The following is a 20,716-nucleotide window of genomic DNA, read 5'->3' as shown; positions in this document are numbered from 1 at the left end:
GTAACCTATTACTTGTTTAGTCTATAGCGCGTTTTTTTTTGTGCAAATGAAAGGATACAGATATTAACAGTAAGAAATAAGTGGGGGGGGGGGGGGGGGAGCATATGGACATCATCACAAGTGGTTATAGGAATTACACAAATCAACACAATATAACATTTTGTCATCATGAAAAATTAAAGGTTCCTTACAACAGACTCAAGGATGATATATGTTTTCAAAGCCTTTGTGTTAAAAGGTTTTGACATTTTCTTAAAGGAAGTAAAAAGGGACTTTATGTCAGAGGAGAACATTCTAAAATTGGGATTACATGTTTCTGGCTTTGTGCGTTCGGCTCAAGTGCACTGTAGTAAAACAATGTTTATGTGCGCAGGTGCATACTCTTTCTTTGCAAAGTGACATCACCAACTACTTGTCTGGCATGTATAATAGCGTTTTTTTGTGGTTTACGTGGGTCCGTGTGAACGGAGATCGTTTTGATAAAGTCGTCATCTGTACACAGAAAACACGTTTCTGTTTTTAGTACATCGTTGTCGTGTAAACGTACCCTCAGTTCTTTGAGGGCCACAATTAGCTTCAACCCTAATTAAATACACCTGAACCAGCTAATAAGGGGCTGCATCCCAAATTGCATACTTCCCTACTATATATTAGTACTCACAAAAGAATAGGCAAAAACTACTTCCAGCGTGATTCTGAAGTTTGCATACGATGGACATTTTACCATCCCATGAGGCCACGGGAGAGGATTCATGAATGGCAGTGAAGCGAAAAAACTGACGCTGATGGTAGGCCACATGATAATGACAACATTCAGATTACATTCGTACTACACACACTCATACTATATAGAACATACTTTTTTAGCGGTCATGAAGTAATTACTTATTCAAAATAAGTACCTTCTCAAGAGAGTATGCGATTTCAGACGCAGCCATGGTCTTCGGGTTTACTAGAAACTTCCAGGCAGGTGTTTTGGAGCTGGGCGGAGCTACACTCTGCAGGACAGTGGCCCTCCAGGAGCAGAGTTTGACACATGTACACTAGATTAGAATATAGATGACCCAATAGCTAAAAGCCATAATACTTCAATTGTGTTTATAACAAATTTAATTAAATAACATGAGTCATATTTACTAGCATGTGTTCATTTTGTCTTTTGTCTGTTTGTTTCAGCTGTGGGAAACGTCAATATAAAAGAACTCCTCGAAACTGGTCTGCAAAACTCCGTAAGGATTTTCCTCTGCTTTTGTATGAATGAGAAAATGAAACCAGTAAGAAAATAAGGAATTCAAATGGAGAAACAAGGGACTAGTGAATGGAAGAATTGGGTGGGGTCTCCTCCGATGTCTGTTCAGTATTTGTGGCATGGAGCCGTCTTTCCCTGGATGTTGAGGAGTGCGGCATCAGGTTCATATTCCTGCTGTCATTCGCAAACAGGACTCAGGAACATGATTTCATCACGATACAAACCCAGAATGGCAAACAACAGAGACAACAGCAGCCACTCGTGCCCTCATTAAACCCCGCCCCCTTTCGTGACCCTGCCCATACACCGCTTGGCTCGCCTCAAAACACATGCTATCTTGTGATTGGTGCCCTTGTTGCCTGGGTGCAAGAAGCTCATGCAGGAGCAGGAAGTTAACTATTGTTTTGAACGCACGCTGCCACTGTAGAACCTACTGCTGTATGCATGAGAAAACATGTTTATCGATTCCTTGTAGTGTAACGATGTCCAAATGATTTTAGATCTTTCACTCAAGGGTGCCGCATGTATCGAAGGACAGCTCCAGGCTGGTAAGATTCAATCATGTTTGCAAAGAACCCCCCCGCCCCACATCACCAGAACATCATCTGGCTCCGTTCATATTGTCACCTTTTCTCAGAGAATTTTGTACATATGTCATATAATTCAGAGTGAAATGTGAGATTGTAGTATTTTTCGTTTTTTAATGTTTGATTGTGGAGAGCGTGGCAGAACTTTTCTTCTGCTTTAGAGTGTCTGTCCTGTGATTGTCTTACTAAATTTACAGAATCCATCTCAAGCCTAGTGCACGCTACAAGACAGAAGCGCCGTTTCATGTTCTCTGCATCCGTCCCAGGTCATTGCAGCACGTGGCAATCACTAACGCTCTTGTAAAGTGAGCAATTCTCAGATGGTGCTATGAAAATTTTTAAAGTCGTGATGAAACAGAAATAGCGACAGATCTTTTGTTCCGCATTTTGACATATATCAGAGCGTAATAGATTAAAGAAAAAGAAAACTGTAGGGCGAAAACTTGGTTCTGTCGATCGGTTGTTGATTGGATGGAGGCAGATCTGAATGTGAGCTTGCACTCAATTGTAAGAAAGGGGCGGGGTTTAAGCAGACTAAATTATTGGTAAAGTCTGGCTTACGTCACCAGAGAGTCTGTCAAAGATCGAGTTTACTACATTTTAAACATCACATAGTCAAAAATTATTTTAAAATGAAACGTGCATGGAGGAATCATTCACAATAAGATCAACGACATACATTTAGAAAATAGATGAAAACTTAAAATCAGCGCTGGTTTTGCTGTCTATGTGAGTTTGTGACAGATGTAGTTGTAAAGTGCTAGCATAAAAACACAAGAGAAAATGAAATGTGCAAAGGACCATGAGCTTCTGTTTTGTAACGCGCAAGATGCCTTAGTTTGTCCCTGTTGGTGTTTCAGATGCGTTTATTTTCCCTCATATTCACAACCGAATGTAATTCTTTCATTCACTAATTGTCATCCTCCCATGTTAGATATTAATTCTCTTGTAAGCGTAAGGAATGTGATTTTAGCTGATTGTTTTGGGGAATTGGCTTTTTTGTGATACATGCTGCATTCATAAAAACGACAGGAACAGATTTGCGTATCACCTATCCACCTTATTTTTTATGTAATAGGAAAAATGAAAACTTGAATGTGCAAGCAGAAATGGCCTTGGTGCAAGGAATCGGGTGTCAACTGCTTCCATTTCTTTTAACAAAAACAGCACAGCTAACCAAAAAAGTTTCTTAGAATGTTTTGCTAATGTTCCCATTAAGCTTTCAAAACATTTCTAAATTTTCCAATTGTCAAGTTTTCAAAATCATTTACAGAGAACATTCCCTGTTCGCTGGTAGTCCGTTATGCTGCTTCATATGGCAAACTGGTATTTGTTATTTTATTTTTAATTCATTCTCGTAAACATAATAAAACAAATCGTTTTAAAGTTAACTGCACACTTAGTTATTCATGTTTACCCGATGATGATTCGGCCGCCTCGCACATTCACAAAAACATTTGTTATTTTATATTTAATTAAATCCTTAAAAAATATTTCTGTTTTGAAAAAATTAGGTGGATAGAAAGAACGTCTTAATTAATGTCTAATTCAGAATCACAGATTAAATAAATGGCTGTCACGGGTTACACAAGTGACGGAAACTAATATTATCAACAACAAAAAACCTGGAGATGTGTGAATGTAAGACTAAACATATTTCCTTTGATGAATGAATGATATTTAGGGAGGAATCAATGTTGAGATGTGTTTTAAACATTCTCCCTGAATAGCATTTAAGTAAACTAGCTGTTGTGAATCCATAATCAGTTTTCAGATTCTTTGGTAGATGTTTGTTTACAGCATGACACTCTTCTACACACTCTCTCTGGTCACGTGATCACTCGGTCTTGATCGATTGCCTACTTCTGGTCAGTATTGTATTATTAATGGCAGTTTTCATCTGTACATAGTCAGCTGTGCGGTCGACCTGTCGGCACTGATTTTTGCACTCTGCCTGTAATCCACGACAACATCCCGTAGCACCGCCATGATGCATATGAAGTATTTTTAAGGTACAATTGTAAAGTCTTTTCCTCCTCCCCAGTATTAGTATGTACATATTTAACCCTAACAACGATTAAGTGCTTTAGAATGATTAATGCCGCGATAGGTTTTTGTGCAAATTAAGGTTTTATTTCATTTCAGATCGCCTTTGTACACATTGTGGGACGCTTGTCCTGTTTCCGTGTGATTGTATTTGCAGTTTACGTGCAAAATTACATTATATGTAACCACCAGGAGACTGAACTCACACAAAGAACATTCAGTTGACAATAATTTAATGTAGTTTCTTTTCGTTTGTAATAACCATCTGAAGCAATACTCTGCTCACTGTGACCCTGACCTGTCAGAAACAAATGCACATTCGTACTGGAATTAAACGTCAGTCGAACCCGAGTCTGATGCCAACTGTCATTATCAATGCATCAGGCATCTCAGCGCATTGATCCCTGATTGAAGGACACAACCAAAATATCAATGAATGTATTTAAGGCAAATCATATTAAACACAAACAGAACACCCACACACATAATGGAATCAAAAACTTTTTTGTTTTTCAGCTGTAACGTCTTTATCTGTCACACCCTGTTGTTTCTCTTCTGTTCGCATCTGACCGTGTACACAGTGTTGGTATTCAGAGATTCTTCATGGCTATAATTTTCTTTCATTGTGTGCTGTACATAGACTGATAATTAAAACGATAAAAGCTCTTTTTTTCATACAGTATCCATTCAGTATTGTAATATATTTAAGATAAAAGTAAAACTTTCATTCAAATCATGTCTCCTGTGTTGTGTACAAAAAAAGTTACAGTTTAATACCCCTTAGGCTTTAGTACGTCAATTCTGTCTAAATTCTGATGGGATGAGCCAAAGCGTACCGTTAAACCAACGGTATTCGCAAAAAAGGAAAATCATATGAGGGTGATGTTGCCATCATTTTATAAAAGCAATAAATCATGAGAGGTTGTGTGTTAAAGTGATTAATTCTTCGAAAGTGTGCTAAAAAGTTGTATCAAAACATACACATATGGCATGTATTACACCAGCAGACAGACATCCGGTCAGTAACAGCTACAAAAGTTTAAAAATTGAAACGTTAAAAATGCTAATTACTCAATTTCATTAGTGCTTTAAGAGAAAGATGAATGATATCAAATATGATTTGACATTATGACAGGCATGTTTACAGCACTGTCCTGAATTCATCGAAAATGAAACTCGGCACATGAGCCTCTGCCACCTGAAAAGGAGAGAAAACCAAAATAACTATTTCTCATGATTCTTGATGTGCAATATTTGTGTCTTTAAAGAAAGTGAATACAACATCTCATGGCAATATTTCCTACCTTTCTGGGCAGTTTAGTGTAACGCACATAGTCCTCCAGAAACATTAATGCTCCGACTACATCTGAAGGCATGTCTGGAATCTTCTGACTGTAGGGAACAGACGCTGTTAGACACTTGTGTTGCTATGATGCTGAAAAGTACAGCATTTATTTAAAAACTTCTAATCTAATTACCGCTTATTAACAATTAGTAAGGTGGTTGTTCAGTTTAGGTATTGGGTGGGATTAAGGGATGTAGAATATGGTCATACAGAATACAGCGCTAATATGTGCTTTATAAGTACTAATAAACAGCCGATATCCTAGTAATATGCATCCTAATAAGCAATACGTTAATAGTGAGAATTGGACCCTAAACGTAAGTGTTACCAAAATCTTAATAGTCCTAAATAGTCTTTATTTTATTCAATACCAAATATAATTTCATATTTTTCTGGACATTCTCTAGTGAGATTCACCCTTCTATCATCACATAGTGAAGTGAGGTACCTGGTGCACTGCTCCATTATGGAGCGAATAAACTGTCCAATCAGAGCCAGGAACTGTTCTGTGTATCTGGAGTGAAACTGTTTGAGCAGCGTCAGGAGACCCAGGACCAGAGGAGCCCAATCTACTGGATCTGCAGCCTTCCTGCACGTCATCCCTGTGGAACCAGCACAAACACAGATCAAACCCACAGCAGCAGGAGCGGGAGGCTTTGGTCTCATCTACATACACTACGTTCAAAAGTCTGGATTAAAAGAACCATTTTAAATCATTTCAAATGCTGTTCCTTTGAACTTTCTATTCATCGAAGAGAAAGAGAAAAAATTATTTCAAAAACATTAAAAAAATCTTACAGAGCCCAAACTTTTGATCAGATGCAAAAAAAAACAACAGTTACAGACCTTGGGTTTTATTGTACTGCATTTTTGGCAACTGTGCGATGAGGAACAGGAAGTTCACAATGGGAAAATAAGGCAGACGCTTCGTTGTGATGTAGATCTGAAAGTATCAAATTGATAAATTTGAAATTTGGTCCTATCTGATAAAATAATCACTGACATGGAGAAATGAATATCTCTCATATACATGACTCACTTTGTTCAGTGGGTTGTGGATTCCAGCTGCCTCCAGATAGGCGGTGATGTCGTAGAGCAGGGTGTTGTCATCTTTGGGATACGGCAGCGATGGATCCTGGTAATGTGCTTCAATATCAGACAGCAGAGACCTGAAAATGATCACACTTCCATTGTAAGATGTCAAAACTAATCCAAGTACAAAGAAGGAAGAAACCTCATTCCCAACCCACTTGTTCAGATTATCCAGTGCCGCAGCGAGGTGTTTCGAGTCAAATTTACAGGAGTAATTCAATTCATTGGCGATCTGCTGCCTCAAGATCTGCATCTGACCCACCTGTGAAAGGATCATGTCTTTTTCAGCATGAATATGCAAAATCAAATAGAAATAATGGATGGAAAAATAAATGTTCAAAATGAAGACTCAGAAATAAAAAGAAAGCAACACCTTCATGATGGCTTCCAGATAAGATGCCCAAATCTTCTGGGTTTTGGCCACAGCATTGGCGTAAACTTTGCTTGCATTTGCTGAATATTGATGCAGAAAGATAAATATATTAAGAACAGGACTGTGGGAATAAGTGTCAGGCTTAAGGCCCTGGTATACTTCATTTTCCACGTTCCGCTCCGTCTCGTGAACAGTTGAGCATACAGGCATTTTAAAGTATACTCTGACTGCGAGCATAGGAAGATGCATTCGGCACGTGCGCACTATCTAGTGGACTTTGTTTTTAAGTGCACCATCCAAAAATTGGGCTGCATGCAGATAGTGTGCACGGACCCTCTTGATGATGAAAATGAAGCGGAGAGCAGATGGCCGAAGCGTACTTTGGCCGTTTTGGAAGTGCATCAAACACACGTACCCACAATTCCTTTGACAGGATTGACAGCTGTCAGCAGAGCTTTTAACACGTCAACCACCGCTTTGTCTCTCAGGATGTTCTTCTGAAGGACTGTCAGAAAATTCTGCAAAGGAGAAACAAAGACCGATTTTTATTATTTTTTATTATTGTTTATATTATTATTATTATTATTATTTAGATTAAATTTATTGTGATGAGGGGATTTCATGGTATTCACTAAATATTTATGTAATTATTTGTACAGATATTGATTGACTTGAGTTTTTTATTCAGTTATGGCTTTTATGATTTAGTTCCTGAAAGGAAGCTTGGAAGCTTCAAAAACTCAGTTACTATTCATTCCCATTATAAAGCTTGGAAGAGCCAGGATATTTTATGAAATAACTCCAATTGTGTTTGGCTGAAAGAAGAAAGCCATATAGACCTAGGATGACTTGAGAGTGAGTAAATTATGAGATCATTTTCATTTTTGGGTGAACTATCCCTTTAAAAGGCCCTGATATACTTCAAGCAAAATTGAAGAACGAACGAACTTGTCTGACGTCATTTCAAACAAAATTAGGCCAAAATGAAGTTTGTTTAGTGTTTGTCTCAGGAGTTCGAAATAGCTTGCCAAAGCAAACGTCCAGAAAACCCTTTGAACTACCATTTAACACACTTGAGAGCTGTTTTTTTAGTAAAAGCTGACGTTGTAATTCTAATGGGTAGAGAAACTGACACTATTTTTTCATGTTTTGCTACTTTTAAACAATTTATTGTTATTCATTCAGAGCCTGAGCAAACATATTCACATCACTACAACCAGACGCTTTCTTAAGTGTAGTTTTCTCACCGTAGTCATTTTTGTTGTGTTTATTTTGTTATTGAGAGGAAAGCGCGCAGCACATATTTACATATTCATGTAAACGCCGCTCCAGCAGCGTGGGACGTTAGCTAACATTATACAGCTGGTCACGTATTTTGACCTTTTTTTTACCCCTATGCAAAGAATGAAAAAGAACTTCACTGTGAGTATATAGGGGCCTTTACTAAATTAAACAACACACCTTGAAACCGTACATTTTTATGCAATTCGGCTTGATTTGATTCGTTCAAATCATCAATCTTCAATTTCAAAATCATTGCATTTCAATAGAAATTGTACAAGTTTCACCTGCAGCTCCTTCACGATCATGAAACACAAGAGTCGGTCGAGTCCGTTCAGGCCGAAGGTCCCCAGCGTGTCTTGAATCTCAGAGAAGAGTCGGTTGTTGGTCACTTCCTGATGCGTCCTCAAATCGTACCAAGTGTTCAGCTGGTCAATGTAACACGTCATTCTGAGAGGAATAAAGACGAGGAACATGACATTTCTCCAGACTTTAGGGATCTGGCCTTCAAAGCATCAAAATATAAAATAATCAGTTTTGCACTGACTTACTTTGGGTCTGTGATCCTCAGGATTTCCCTGCAAAGGCGTCCAATAAACGTGGCGGATTCATCAACGGACGAATACTTAGGAATGGGAATGTGGGTGGACTGGTAGACGCTTTGCCAGTCTTGGATCTGAAAAGAACCTCTTTAAATCAACACTAGCAGTATAAACTACCAATGAAAATCTGAGGTTTAAAAGAAGCTCAATATGAACAAGACGCTACAAAGACAAGACCTTCGTCCTGAGGAAACTGTTACACTCCTGCTCTACGTTGTAGTTGATGATACGAGACACTTCCTCCTGCCAGATCTTCAGTCCGTAGATGCTCACGTAATCCTGAATATATTCAAATGAGCGATAAAACCCATCCATGGTAGCAGCCATTTCCTTCAGCTTTGGCATCAGCTCACTGGGCTGAAAGAGAAACAGTATGATGTTATAAAACAGGAGAGGTTTTTTTCAGAAATATAATTATTTAGCAGGGCAAGCTGAAGGTTTGCTCACTTTGGCTTTGGGGTTGAAGATGAGGCCTTTGTGCAGAGCGTAAGCTACACGTTTGACAAGCTCTTTCCTGATCCCGTCCTCCAGAAGCTGCTTCGGATCCACCTGAAACAGATGCGTTTTCATAGTTTACGAGCTCTCATGGTATAAACGTATAAAAATGTGTAATACTCCGTAAACATAGAAAGAAGGTTAGTTAAACCATGTTCTCAACTACATTATTCTCAACAAGAAATCCACCCTATTACCTGAAATTCTTAATGCAAATGTATGGTCTGCATCAGTGCAAAAGGAAAATGCTGTGATTATCAACAATGATCACAGTGTAACATTCAGAGAATCTTTAGAGTACCTTGATAATGCCGACAAGTGTGGTCTTCATCATCAAAATACCTTCAGTGAAGACTGAGATGGCATGAGTGAGTTTAGCTACCTGTCAAATGAAGAATGGCAGCGAGTTACTTTATTTATTATCATTTATAAATAATTACTATATATATACATATATACTGTATATATATAGATATAGATATATAGAATAGAAGAATGCAACGTATAATAAATATAAATATACAGAGTAAAATAATGCAAAAAATTATAAATATTTGGAGACTAAAATAAATACAAATATATAGAATAAAATAATACAATAGATACTACATTTATAATATAATAGTTTTTTATAAGAGACTATTAGACTGGTCAATTAAATAATACCACTGAGAAACTTTATATTATTATTAAATTGACTAACTAAAATGTCATGTCAATATTTCATAAATTTCAGGGCAAAGGCGACATGTTTATATTAAGTTTCCTAGATAATATCACATCTTGTTTGATGTCAAAGACAACCGAAGGAAACACTACCGCTTATTGCCGCCACATCCAAGAATTCAAATGTATCTGTCGTACCTCATAACGGGCACTGAGTTGAGAGTAGTCCTTCAGTTTGTCTTTGTCCAGACGTGTGGGCACCTCCATAATGTCATGGATCTGCAGTTTGATGATTTTGGCCAGCGAGGTGAACATACTCTCTGGAATGATCTGCAGGACCTGGTAGGAAGAGTGTTTGCATGAAACACGTGTAAAGAGATATGGAACAAATACAGACACATTAATAAAGTGATTTCTTCTCCAAACCTTTCTAACATAAGCCACCAGCTCCCCGGAGTAAAACTGAGACACGCTGAGCAGATCTGGACTGTTGACCTGGTTGATCCGTAGAAGAGGCAGATCCAGCGCAGACGCCAGCTGTTCGTGTTCACAATAAACAGCAGATTCAGTTAGAAGTGGATTTGTTTCTGGTCTCATACATTGCCAGGCCAGTCTGACTCACCTTTAGAAAAGTGGCTCTGAGTTTGGTCACCATCGAGGGGTTTGCTCTGATGCTCTCTTGCATTATTGAGGTGAAGCTGTGAGAAACACATTGGGAAAAGGAACTTTAAAGTGCCACCATTGTGCTTTTTCAGATATTACCTTTCATGTAGTGTGAGATATAGTTGTAAAAGCTCTGTAAAGTTTCAAAGATCATAGTGCCCGATAAATGGAGTTATTGTCTACCAAAAGAAAGAACAGATTCTGAACTGCCTGAAACGTGTCGTCAGCGATTCCAGTCTAACTTTCTGCAAGAACCTATGTTGATTTGTAACAAATTTGCATAATGGTAGCCCATGGCCTTCATTGGCCTTCTGCAAACAACATCTACTTTGACCCGCCCTCAAACACTGTAGTTGTAGCTGAGGCCTGGAAGAGTTTGGTTTGTTCGCTTTCACCACATGCACGGATTCACCAAACTAAGCTGAACAGCCAATCAGAGTTCTCTCACCGACGGCCTGATGCCGATTCAACATGATGAATCGCCACAAAAATCCTGACTAGAGCCAGCAGTGCTGACCACACCAAAAAAAAACTGAAGCCGATCGACACTGAAAAACGGCCCAACATTGCCCATTGGTCGAAAGTCAGCTTGGTGTGTTCCGGCCTTAAAGCTATTGCAACAAACCTCCAAGACAAAATTACGAATCTTTAAATAGCATAATAGGGGAACTTTAACCTTAAATGTGTGAGAAAACAAAAAGAGGCCAATGTAACGCCAATACCTGTCAATGATCTGCCAGGCGTAGGACAAATCCCCCACAATCTGCATCGTGATTAGCACCTCTTCTTTAATATTGATGGTGCGGATCATCTGATGGAGGAACTTGCGTGTGTCCGCCAGGAACTGACACACCTGCAGGTTCGACTCCAGCTGGTGAAACTCTTGGACCTTCCCAGAGAAATAATTTCATGTGAAATCACTGAAGAGAATCACATCACAGCACATGTTCAGATGTGTTTGTACCTCCACAAGAGCTTGAATGAGCTGTACAGTCTTCCTGCCAGCAGCGGTCGAGTCCTCATAGTTCAGGGACTCGATCTGTTTGGAGATCTCTCTGAACCAGGCCTGAAGATTCTCTGATAAACAAATCAATGCATGAGCAATAATGTCCACAGTGCCTTCTGTCTGCATGTGGTTCTGCATGTTTACCATTTTTCTCCACCCGGGTGAGAGGTTTGACCCCAGAAAACACCTCGGCCAGCTCCATCATTCTCTCTGATCCTTCCTTCTTATAGCTCTCCCACTTGAGCTGCTTCTCTGCCAACATCTGCTTGAACATCTGAACATCACGCAAACCGAGAGAAATTAATAATGAGAGGCTTCTATGTGAGATCCCATATCAAAATACAGTACCATTCAAGTTTGGGGTCGGTAAGATTGTTTCATGTTTTTGAAAGAAGTCTCTTATGCTCACCAAGGCTGCATTTATTTAATCAAAAATACAGTAAAGCAGTAATATTGTGAAATAACTCTTTTCTAATTTAATTTAAAAAGTAATTTAAAGTAATTGCAAAGCTGAATTTTAAGCGTCATTACTCCAGTCTTCAGTGTCACATGATCCTTCAGAAATCATTCTAATATGCTGATTTACCGCTCAAGAAAAATGTATTATTATTATTATTATCAATGTTGAGAACAGTTTTGCTTAATATTTTTGTGGAAGCTGTGATAGATTTTTACAGGATTCTTTAATGAATAGAGTTAAAAAGAACAGCATTAATTTGAAATAGAAATCTCTTTTACCATTATGTCTTTAGTGTCAATTTTGATCGATTTAATATGTCCTTGCTAAATAAAAGCAATAATTTTTCTAAAGAAAGACAAAAAAAAGTACCGACCCCAGACTTTTGAACAGTAGTGTACATCTAGAAAATGTTATCTTGCATGAAAGTTAATAAAAGCCAGTAGGTCCACTAAACAAAAATACATTGTAATAAGTCAGAACAAGATGAAGGTCTGAGCTGCGATTGGTAGATATGCTCTAGGATGAATTACATTTTTACATTTGGGTCTTAGGTTACAGAAGAAAAAAAACCCCAACGAAATAAGGAACAGTGACGTTTGAGCTGAGGCACAACTTGAAGATTATTTTGATTTACCTCTTTGAGAATGAACTCAAACTGGGCCGTGTCCAGCAGCAGCTGAAACAGAATTTTGGGATTGTATTTGGAGTCATTGATAATTTGCTCTTTGATCTGACGCAGTCTCTTGTTGTTTGGATCATAAGCTTTAACAAAAAAAAAACAACAACAATTACTTAGAAAAGCATTTTGAAGCATTATATCGAACACCAAACTCAACAAAGGTATAATTCCTTTCAAATAGATTCAGTAATCAAAGCTCAAACCAACGGTTCTCATCTAGGGGTCTAGGACCCACAAGGGGGCCTCAAGATGATGTCAAAATTTAATTCACTCCCTCAACAACTGTCATTTTTATTCCTTCTTGAAAGACCTGGATATTTAACTCTTTCCCTGCCATTGACGAAATTTTCCGTCATTTATGAGACAACGACTTCTCGCCATTGACAGAACTTTTCAGCTTTCCATGTATGGTGGGGGGGCTATTATGCATCTTCTGAAGGAGTATAGAATATCCATATCAAAACACAGGCAAAAAAGAAAGAAGCAAAAGAAAGAAGAACATGCGATAAAAGCATTGCTTATGTACATTATAGTCTTTGGAAAAATACTTTTTTTTTACTAAACATTCAAGTGTAGATAAAAAAGAATGCATGAAGCTAGTGAAGGGGTGGATTGGAATCCACTGCTGCTTCAATGTATATGTAATGAGTGATTATAATCAAGGTATTAATCAATATGTTTCTTTTTAAATATCAAATGAGTTGAATGACTTCTCTGGAGATTTTACTTTGTTATAGAAGTTACCAGTGTGATAACTGAAATGTTCTTCTCATGTATTCTTTAATGTCTGTATTTGATATCTGAATACAGTAACAGTGCTTGCTTATTAAGCCTGGCTTCCAGAAATGACATATAGACTTGTTTTGTGTTTGAGAAAGGTCTTCAACGTGTTAAAACATATAGGCGTCGTTGAAGCCAATAGTTTAAAGCAACACCAAGGAACTTTTCCTCTGCGGTCGCCCTACAGGTTGGAAGCGGAGTTGTCCATTACCGCTGTCGTAAATAATTTAGCGTACCGCAGCCTACTGTCGCACGCGCACGCTCACTGTTTATCCAGCACCGGCTTTGGAATCAACAATGGCCACAGACAAGTGGCATGATTTTAAGAAAGTATGATGTATTGCGACATCACAAACGACCAATTGTAGCAATTGTAACGCTTGCCATAAAGCAAGTCAAATTAGTAGTTTTCTATGTCTCATTAGAACTACAGAAACGCGACCCGATCTGGCAATCTTACAGAGCGTGGATATATCAGATAAAGGACCGCAAAGCTGTGGCATAAGTGCATTTCACCATGGCACGACTTGATAAACCACTGAAACGATTTTGGAAACATTATTTTAAGGTAAAAAAATTGTACTTAGTGCTACTTTAAGGGACCATTTTTTTGTTAAAGCCTTACTTTCTGGTTAGACTAAAGTGTAGCTCTCCTTGAGAGAAAGAACATATTATCTTGATGTTTTGAGACGACTCTCTTGTTTATAGTTAGAGCCTGGCCAAATCCAACCTTGGAAAAGCTGTGTGTCGGTGTGTGTGTGTGTATTAGCCTTTTTGGTTACAGGTTAAGGAACCACTGGCATTATTGGAGATTGACTGAGTTGTTGTTCTGGACATGCTGGCGCCCAGCAACTTAAATCTGGGGCCTTGGAAGGTCACGACGTGCCTAACTTCAGGGTCCGAGAGTCAGCTGCATAATCAATGGAGATATGCTTCAGTCTATCTGTATATGTTTGGAAAATGACTATGTTTATCTATTTCTTAGCCAATCAGAAATTGCAACCTGAAGCCAGGACATAGCTTAGACCTTGGTGAAGAGTTTAACTGCTGTGATCTTTGTAACTGTAAGCGGGACGGCCTACAAACTCCTGTGTGAGTCTTGAAGCTGACTTCTGCTGATGAAACTGCAAACTATCTTCAGTAAAACTTTTCTTTAATTTATTACAATTCTGACTCCGGATCTTCGTTCAAACAACTGGTCCTTGGGTTCTAAACTGTAAATACCCTTACACTAGAATAAAAGGTTTTTTTTTTTTTTTTTTTTTTTTTTTTTAAAGCAGAGGCTCTGTTCTTTCTTTTGGTGTATTACATTTTCAGATATTCATAAAACAATTGCATTTTCAGATATTCATAAAACAAAATATTCTGGAGGCTATGAAATTTTTGTCAAAATGATCAAAAATGCAACTTTATTTTAAACTGCTGGTGGTGAAATAGTTAAGCGAGCCTATTATTACAAGTGTAATTTCTAAAACTGGAAATGTCATGTCCAACACTCAAAAAAATAAGCTGTTGAACCAACTTAATTAAATTAAGGAAAACTTTTCCACGAAATTGAATTACATTTTTCCAACAAAATCGAATTTGTTTGAAATTATTTGTTGTAATCTTGCTGTATGAACTTAAATTAATTTAGTCAAGACTACTAAAATAATTGTGTCATTTCTACTAGATAAAGTTTTGGCAAGTTAACTAGATTTAATTTTTGTCCTGCCTTAACTCGCCATTATAATTTTAGCTAATTTTACTCTAGTTACTATCATTGGAAGTAACTGTACTAGCATTCAATTTAATTAGAACAACTTTTTATATAGTAATATTAGATATGACTTATGCAGGTCTGTGAGTGAGGTTTAATCACTCACATATACACATAGTGTATACTGAGTGGCCACAGACTAAACACAGTCGTCACTCTTCTGCATCGTGGTAACCACAAAATACAAAAACACTAGAGAAAGTCCTCTAAGTTTCTAACATAACTGAACATAAAATACTAACATTAATAAACGACATTTTTCCATTTACTGAAAAACACATAAAATAACACTTTAATCCCTAAATTTACCCTCCTAATGCAGTCCCTTGCAAAGCATGCTGGGAACTACTGATCCACTGCCCAGATAGTTGTCAACAAAAATGATTCATGTAGTTTTCACACAAATTAATGAACACAATTAAATTAAGTTGTGACAAAATTTTAAACAATCGTGTTACTTTTGCTTATTTTAATTAATTAAATTTAACAAGAGGCAAAAATTATTTTTTTGAGTGAATGTCAATGTTCCAACTTCCAGAATTATGGAATATACTTCTTTTAATTATCTAGAATTATTGCCAATGCAAGAGTCCAGAACTCTGTAAAGTCTCCTCCAGCACATCTCAAAGACACTCAATGAATTTAAGGTCTGGACTCAGAGGTACCAATTCATGTGTTTAAATGATTCTTCATGTTCATCCCAACCATTCTTTCATAATTTGAGCCTGATGAATCTTGACATTGTCATCCTGGGATATGGCCATGATACGTCTTCCTTCATGGTTGTTTAAGAAATGAAAAGCTACACACTCCATTAATTAGGGTTAGAAGAACTGGTGCCAAACATATAACATGCTAGAAACATTTAACTATTTAAATCCAAACAGTGACATTTTTTGCCCAGGCAGTGTATAATAACAATATATTATTATATAATTATTTATTTATTTAAATATATTGACACTACTAGTTTCTGTTAATAAAAAAGGTTAAAAATATTTTGTCATTACAGCAGTAGCACCAAAAATATCTGGTATATGGTCTTTGAAAATGTGGGTGCCTAAGTCAAAAAGTTTGAGAAGTGCTGGGTTATTGGCCTCACCGGACTCTGCAGTGTGCAGCATCAGCCAGCGGATGGCAACGTTACAGTCACGGAGGCAGTTGAGCAGTTTGGGAATGTTGTCCAGGACGATTTCTTCTCTCAGGAATCCCTCCTTCAACAATTGCTGCACCTGCGGCCGCAAACTCTCCACACTGGCAGCGTATCGACCGGCCTGAGACCAGAGAACTGTGTGTGAGCCCAGAGTGACTCTGGTTTAGATCGAATGAGTGTGTGAATGGGAAAAACACAGGTGACTGTACCTGTTCTTTGATGTTGGCTGTCTCCAGTGTGTAGTTCAGGGCTATTTTAGCAGCTTTATATGGTTCCCACGCTTCCACCAAGTTCACAGTGATCCCCATGTATATGCTTATAACCTGAAGATTAAAGGTCGATATTTCAATATAAACATCATGCATATAACATTTTCATAACATCAGTGGTGGTAAACGGAAGCTCAAGCATCCTTGCTTGCTGTCTGTGAACCAACGAGGTTCATTCTCATGTGTTACACAGCACGTTTGAGCTTCTGCGAGAACCAATGAGGTTCATTCTCATGTGTTACACAGCACGTTTGAGCTTCTGCAAGAACCAATGAGGTTCAGTATTGTGTTACGCAGCACGTTTGAGCTTTGCAAGAACCAATGAGGTTCATTCTCGTGTTACGCAGCACGTTTGAGCTTCTGCAAGAACCAATGAGGTTCATTCTCGTGTTACGCAGCACGTTTAAGCTTCTGCAGGAACCAATGAGGTTTGTTCTCAGCAGGTTTGGTTGAGCTTCTGTTTATGTTCGCTGATCAATGTTTATGTGTGGATAAAAGCCTAAATTCAATCTGTTCATCATAAAAAGCAATTAAGTCTCTTCAGAAAATGTGGACTAAACCACTCAATTCATATGAGTTTTCATTCTTTATTAGATTTACGATCTCTTTATGAACTTTTTGAAGCGTCAAAATGGTAGTTACATAGCTGTCAATGGAGGGACAGACATATTTCATCAAAAAGTTCTTCATTTGTGTTCTGAAGATGAACGAAACGTCTTACAGGTTTGGAACGACATGAGGGCGAGAAATTAATGAGAGAATTTTCATTTTTGGGTGAACCATCCCTTTCATAAAGTCTTCTCACCCAGTTGTCAGGGAAGTATTTGTCCACGATCTCTCGCATCTTTGCCTGTTGCGTTTGCAGGATGGAGGGAGTGAAATATAAGCAGACACACAGCATAGCGGCCTGTGTGGCCAGCGCTGTACTGCGGTGCTCCGGCAGAGGATACGCAGAGACCTAGAACAGATGAAACATTGTACATAACATAAAGCATGATTAAACATGAGTTATCTGTCTAAATAAGGGGTTTTCAAACGTACAGATCCTAAAGACCCCGAATATGTGAGGAACCTCCTTCTAAAAATATAAATATAAGCCAGCCTTTTAATGTATAAAGAAGACAAATGTAGAAAAATATGAAATATTTATTAACTAGAAAATATACTTTCTATAAAGTTTCTGCATTTTATCTGTCAACAGACTGAAATAATTTGTCATTATCAAATGTACTTAATTTTATATTATTTCATGTGCATTTAATTGTATATATTATATATTTTATATACAAGTGTGTGTGTGTGGATTTGTACAGTATTTCTCTGAACTATTTTTGCATCTTATGTCAATAGAATAAAAAAAATCCTTATCAAACTTATTTTATTATAAAAACGCACATATATATATATACATACATATATACAGTATATAAATATATACATGTTTTTACACCTTTTCTCTGAACATTTATGTCAATAAAATTAACTTATTCAAACTTATTTTATCAATAATTGTTTTTTTGCACTTTTTTCTTTGAACTTTTAGATTAAGTAACTTTATTGAATTTTATCTATCAAAATAATAAAACTATTTTACATTATCAAACTTATTTTATCATTCATTTTTATGCATGTTTTAAAAAATATATTTGATCTGAACCTTACTGATTCATTTTTTGTTTGTAAGTCAATGGAATAAAATAATCTAATTTATTTTACTGTTTTTTGTTGTTGTTTTTTTACACCATTTTTCTCTGAACTTTCCCAAGGAGCCCCTAGTTCCCCCAGTTTAAATCACACTACTGTCTTGCCTGGTTGTAAATGTCATCAGAGCGGAGGCGGCCGATAACCATACTGATGAAGGTGGTGCTTATGGGAACTCTCTGGAAGTAGCTCTCGGGATAGTTGGGTGGCCGTTTGGCTCCCGGGTGACTGGAGTATCCCGTGCTGCGCAAGAGCTTGCAGATATCGTCCAGGTTGGAGTCGCCCGAGGAGCGAGCAGCGCTGGGGAAATGAGAAATAGTGTTTAACGTGTTAATTTAGTTGCACCTGGATGTGTTTGTCCATTAGATGAGATAAATCATCTAATCTGAGCTGCTTTCAGATGAGTTGAGTAAAAAAAAAAACATCTCCAAAAAATGCAAGAGTGTAAGGCAGGATATTGCCTTACCTGTATCTGTAGTAGGACACCAGCATCCTTTCTCTCACCTCCCCCTCCATCTTCTGATCAATGACCAGTAACATGACTCCATACAGGTACAGAGCCTCACACTGACAGAAATCGCATGCATTTACAAACTGATTTACTCCATTAACTCCTATTTGTTTTATATTTAGTGAGTCAGAAATTTACCAGGAGCTGTTTCCCATCCTCATTCAGTAAAACAGTTTCCAGTGTTTGTTGAATGTAGACCCCTTCATTGAGATCCTCCAAGTACCTTCAGAGGAAGCAATACATTTCTTTAAATGTAATAAATAACAATACGGAGATTTTATTAAGTGAGATATCAACTAAATTATGTCAAATAAATAAATGTATACTTGCTCCAGCAAAACTAATGGTGCTGATTTGCTTGTGTTGAATTTTCCCCTCTTTTTGCTAAAAATGTTTTTTATCACTATTTCAGATACGTTGCATTTGAAAACAACACACCTTATCAAGTCGACAACATATTTATGGACACTCTCAAAGGCCAGGTAGAACCGCGTCAATATTTCTATGTTGTTTTCCCGAAACTCCTCATCCAAATCCTGCAGTTCCGGCTTTGCTTCTAGTTTACCCTCATAATACTCCGGACCCTAGAACACACAGATTCACATCAGAACCAGTTGCTTACTGCAAATCTTTCTGATCATCTTAGACAGATCAGATCCAATTAATTTAAGATGACATAATTACAGATGACAATAAGAGTACCTTAAAGTAACTGAAATCACAGATTATGTCTCCATATTTCTGCTGGTCACCCTTGTCTTTGAGTCTGAAAACTGCAGGAATGAAGTCTGACAGTCTCAGTAATTCTGCAATGATGGCGTTTCCTCTGGACACAATCCTCAGGATGGCCTGACCACACAGGTTGTTCTCTGCCAGAAAATCCACCATGATGAGGAAGAAAACAGCAGATCTGTTCTCTGATCATTCAGTCTCTCCTCAGTGATGGCCAGATCTGATGACATTCAATAAAAAGTATTACTTTTCCATACTAACCACTTAATTGACTGCTTTCAGTACAGATTACGGTGATTTTACAGAACTCCAACATCAAATTTTGTTTTCCCCTTAATATATTTCAATAACAATCTACTGTTTATTGCTCAATCTGCGCTCAAACGTCATGAACGCACTAAATATGGTTACCTATAAAGTGATGCACTGTAATAGCCAAATCCACATTCATACGTTTATATGACTGAATTATGTTTTTTGATTTTAGATTCTGGTTACTCACCCTCTGCAGTACAGATCAGACACTTCCTGTTTACAAATCACGTGAGTGTCACGAGGGGAGCTCATTGGTCGCTCCGCCCAGCGCTGAGGGCTAAATGGCTGCGTACTGGTCAACTGCTTCAAAATAAAAGTTTCACAGTTCACGTTAAAACATGTTTATTTGAGTGATTCTTCAAATAGGTAAACATTTGTGTGTCCTGAGAGATCCTTTTTGCGTCTATTTAATCACGTTCTACACGTTTTTAATGGTTGGATTTGTGGGAATTTCTCTATCTATATTTATAAAGTGTTACAATTACAACAATTGTACATTTCATTATACTCCAAAGAACGTACGCAATAATAATTTCAATTCATTTGGTAATGCCCCATTTACTGCTGTCATTATATCACTCAAAGCATTTTACTGATTTTCTTTTTAAGAAAAAGGTTTTGGTTAGAGTCGGTGAATGAAGACCTACATTTTCAGATATTTAGACTGGAGTATTCTAAGAGTAGTAGTATTAGGTGCCATTACCAGATTATAAGTAGTTTAATTAAGAAAATACTAATAATCTTGTTTTTAATATATAAATTCAAATCAAATTGTTTTAACAAGTCCACTTCCAAAAATGTAATTCCCATAATACTATAAATATATAAAATAACACATTATCCTCTTGCTGCAGAGTAACTACATATAGAATACAATGATTAGGCTAAAATATGTTCCATGTTGTTCTCCCAGAATGTGATGTCAGTAGAGCAACTTAAGGAAAAGATCAAC

The 20,716-nt window shown here is 37.4% G+C and overlaps 2 protein-coding genes across 5 annotated transcripts in view; one reads left to right on the top strand and one right to left on the bottom strand.

Moving 5' to 3' along the window:
• Positions 1 to 4,615, top strand: part of adam22 (ADAM metallopeptidase domain 22) — an 82,071-nt gene extending 77,456 nt beyond the window's left edge. For 2 of the 3 annotated variants that reach the window (XM_077214809.1, XM_077214808.1), the window contains exon 31: positions 1,177 to 4,615. In XM_077214809.1, coding sequence (XP_077070924.1) covers positions 1,177 to 1,197 — 21 coding nt within the window. In that variant the 3' untranslated portion in view covers positions 1,198 to 4,615. The remainder of the gene's footprint in view (positions 1 to 1,176) is intronic. The other variant, XM_077214811.1, reaches the window with a different exon arrangement.
• washc5 (WASH complex subunit 5) lies at positions 3,948 to 20,043 on the bottom strand. 2 transcript variants are annotated; one of them, XM_077214806.1, is made up of 29 exons: positions 19,952 to 20,043; positions 19,420 to 19,669; positions 19,156 to 19,301; positions 18,856 to 18,940; positions 18,673 to 18,773; positions 18,314 to 18,506; positions 17,311 to 17,463; positions 16,446 to 16,559; positions 16,186 to 16,357; positions 12,500 to 12,627; positions 11,550 to 11,679; positions 11,364 to 11,476; positions 11,122 to 11,288; positions 10,359 to 10,434; positions 10,163 to 10,273; positions 9,935 to 10,075; positions 9,372 to 9,452; positions 9,023 to 9,124; positions 8,753 to 8,932; positions 8,525 to 8,649; positions 8,261 to 8,423; positions 7,108 to 7,210; positions 6,693 to 6,772; positions 6,478 to 6,581; positions 6,267 to 6,396; positions 6,074 to 6,170; positions 5,676 to 5,829; positions 5,187 to 5,274; positions 3,948 to 5,080 (listed from the first exon to the last, which is right to left on the bottom strand). In XM_077214806.1, exons 2-29 carry the CDS (start codon positions 19,603 to 19,605, stop codon positions 5,024 to 5,026), a joined length of 3,480 nt encoding a protein of 1,159 aa, XP_077070921.1. In that variant the 5' UTR covers positions 19,606 to 19,669; positions 19,952 to 20,043; the 3' UTR covers positions 3,948 to 5,023. The 2 variants fall into 2 exon arrangements, with proteins under 2 accessions (XP_077070921.1, XP_077070922.1); XM_077214807.1 differs by having other exon boundaries at positions 19,861 to 19,958.
• Positions 20,044 to 20,716: the final 673 nt, after the last annotated feature.

The sequence above is a fragment of the Siphateles boraxobius genome, unplaced genomic scaffold (genome assembly GCF_051911475.1).
Source record: "Siphateles boraxobius isolate OS27281-9 unplaced genomic scaffold, OSU_SipBor_1 68, whole genome shotgun sequence".
In the NCBI taxonomy this organism is placed as follows: Eukaryota; Metazoa; Chordata; class Actinopteri; order Cypriniformes; family Leuciscidae; genus Siphateles; species Siphateles boraxobius.
This window is presented reverse-complemented; position numbering and strand designations above follow the sequence as displayed.

Coding starts and splice junctions, on each gene's coding strand:
- washc5 (XM_077214806.1), bottom strand. CDS start 19,605: ATGGTGGATTTTCTGGCAGAGAACAACCTGTGTGGTCAGGCCATCCTG. Junction 11,680..12,499: donor TTGAGTTCATTCTCAAAGAG/GTAAATCAAAAT, acceptor CGTGATGTTCAG/ATGTTCAAGCAGATGTTGGC. Junction 8,424..8,524: donor CTGAGGATCACAGACCCAAA/GTAAGTCAGTGC, acceptor TATTCCTCTCAG/AATGACGTGTTACATTGACC.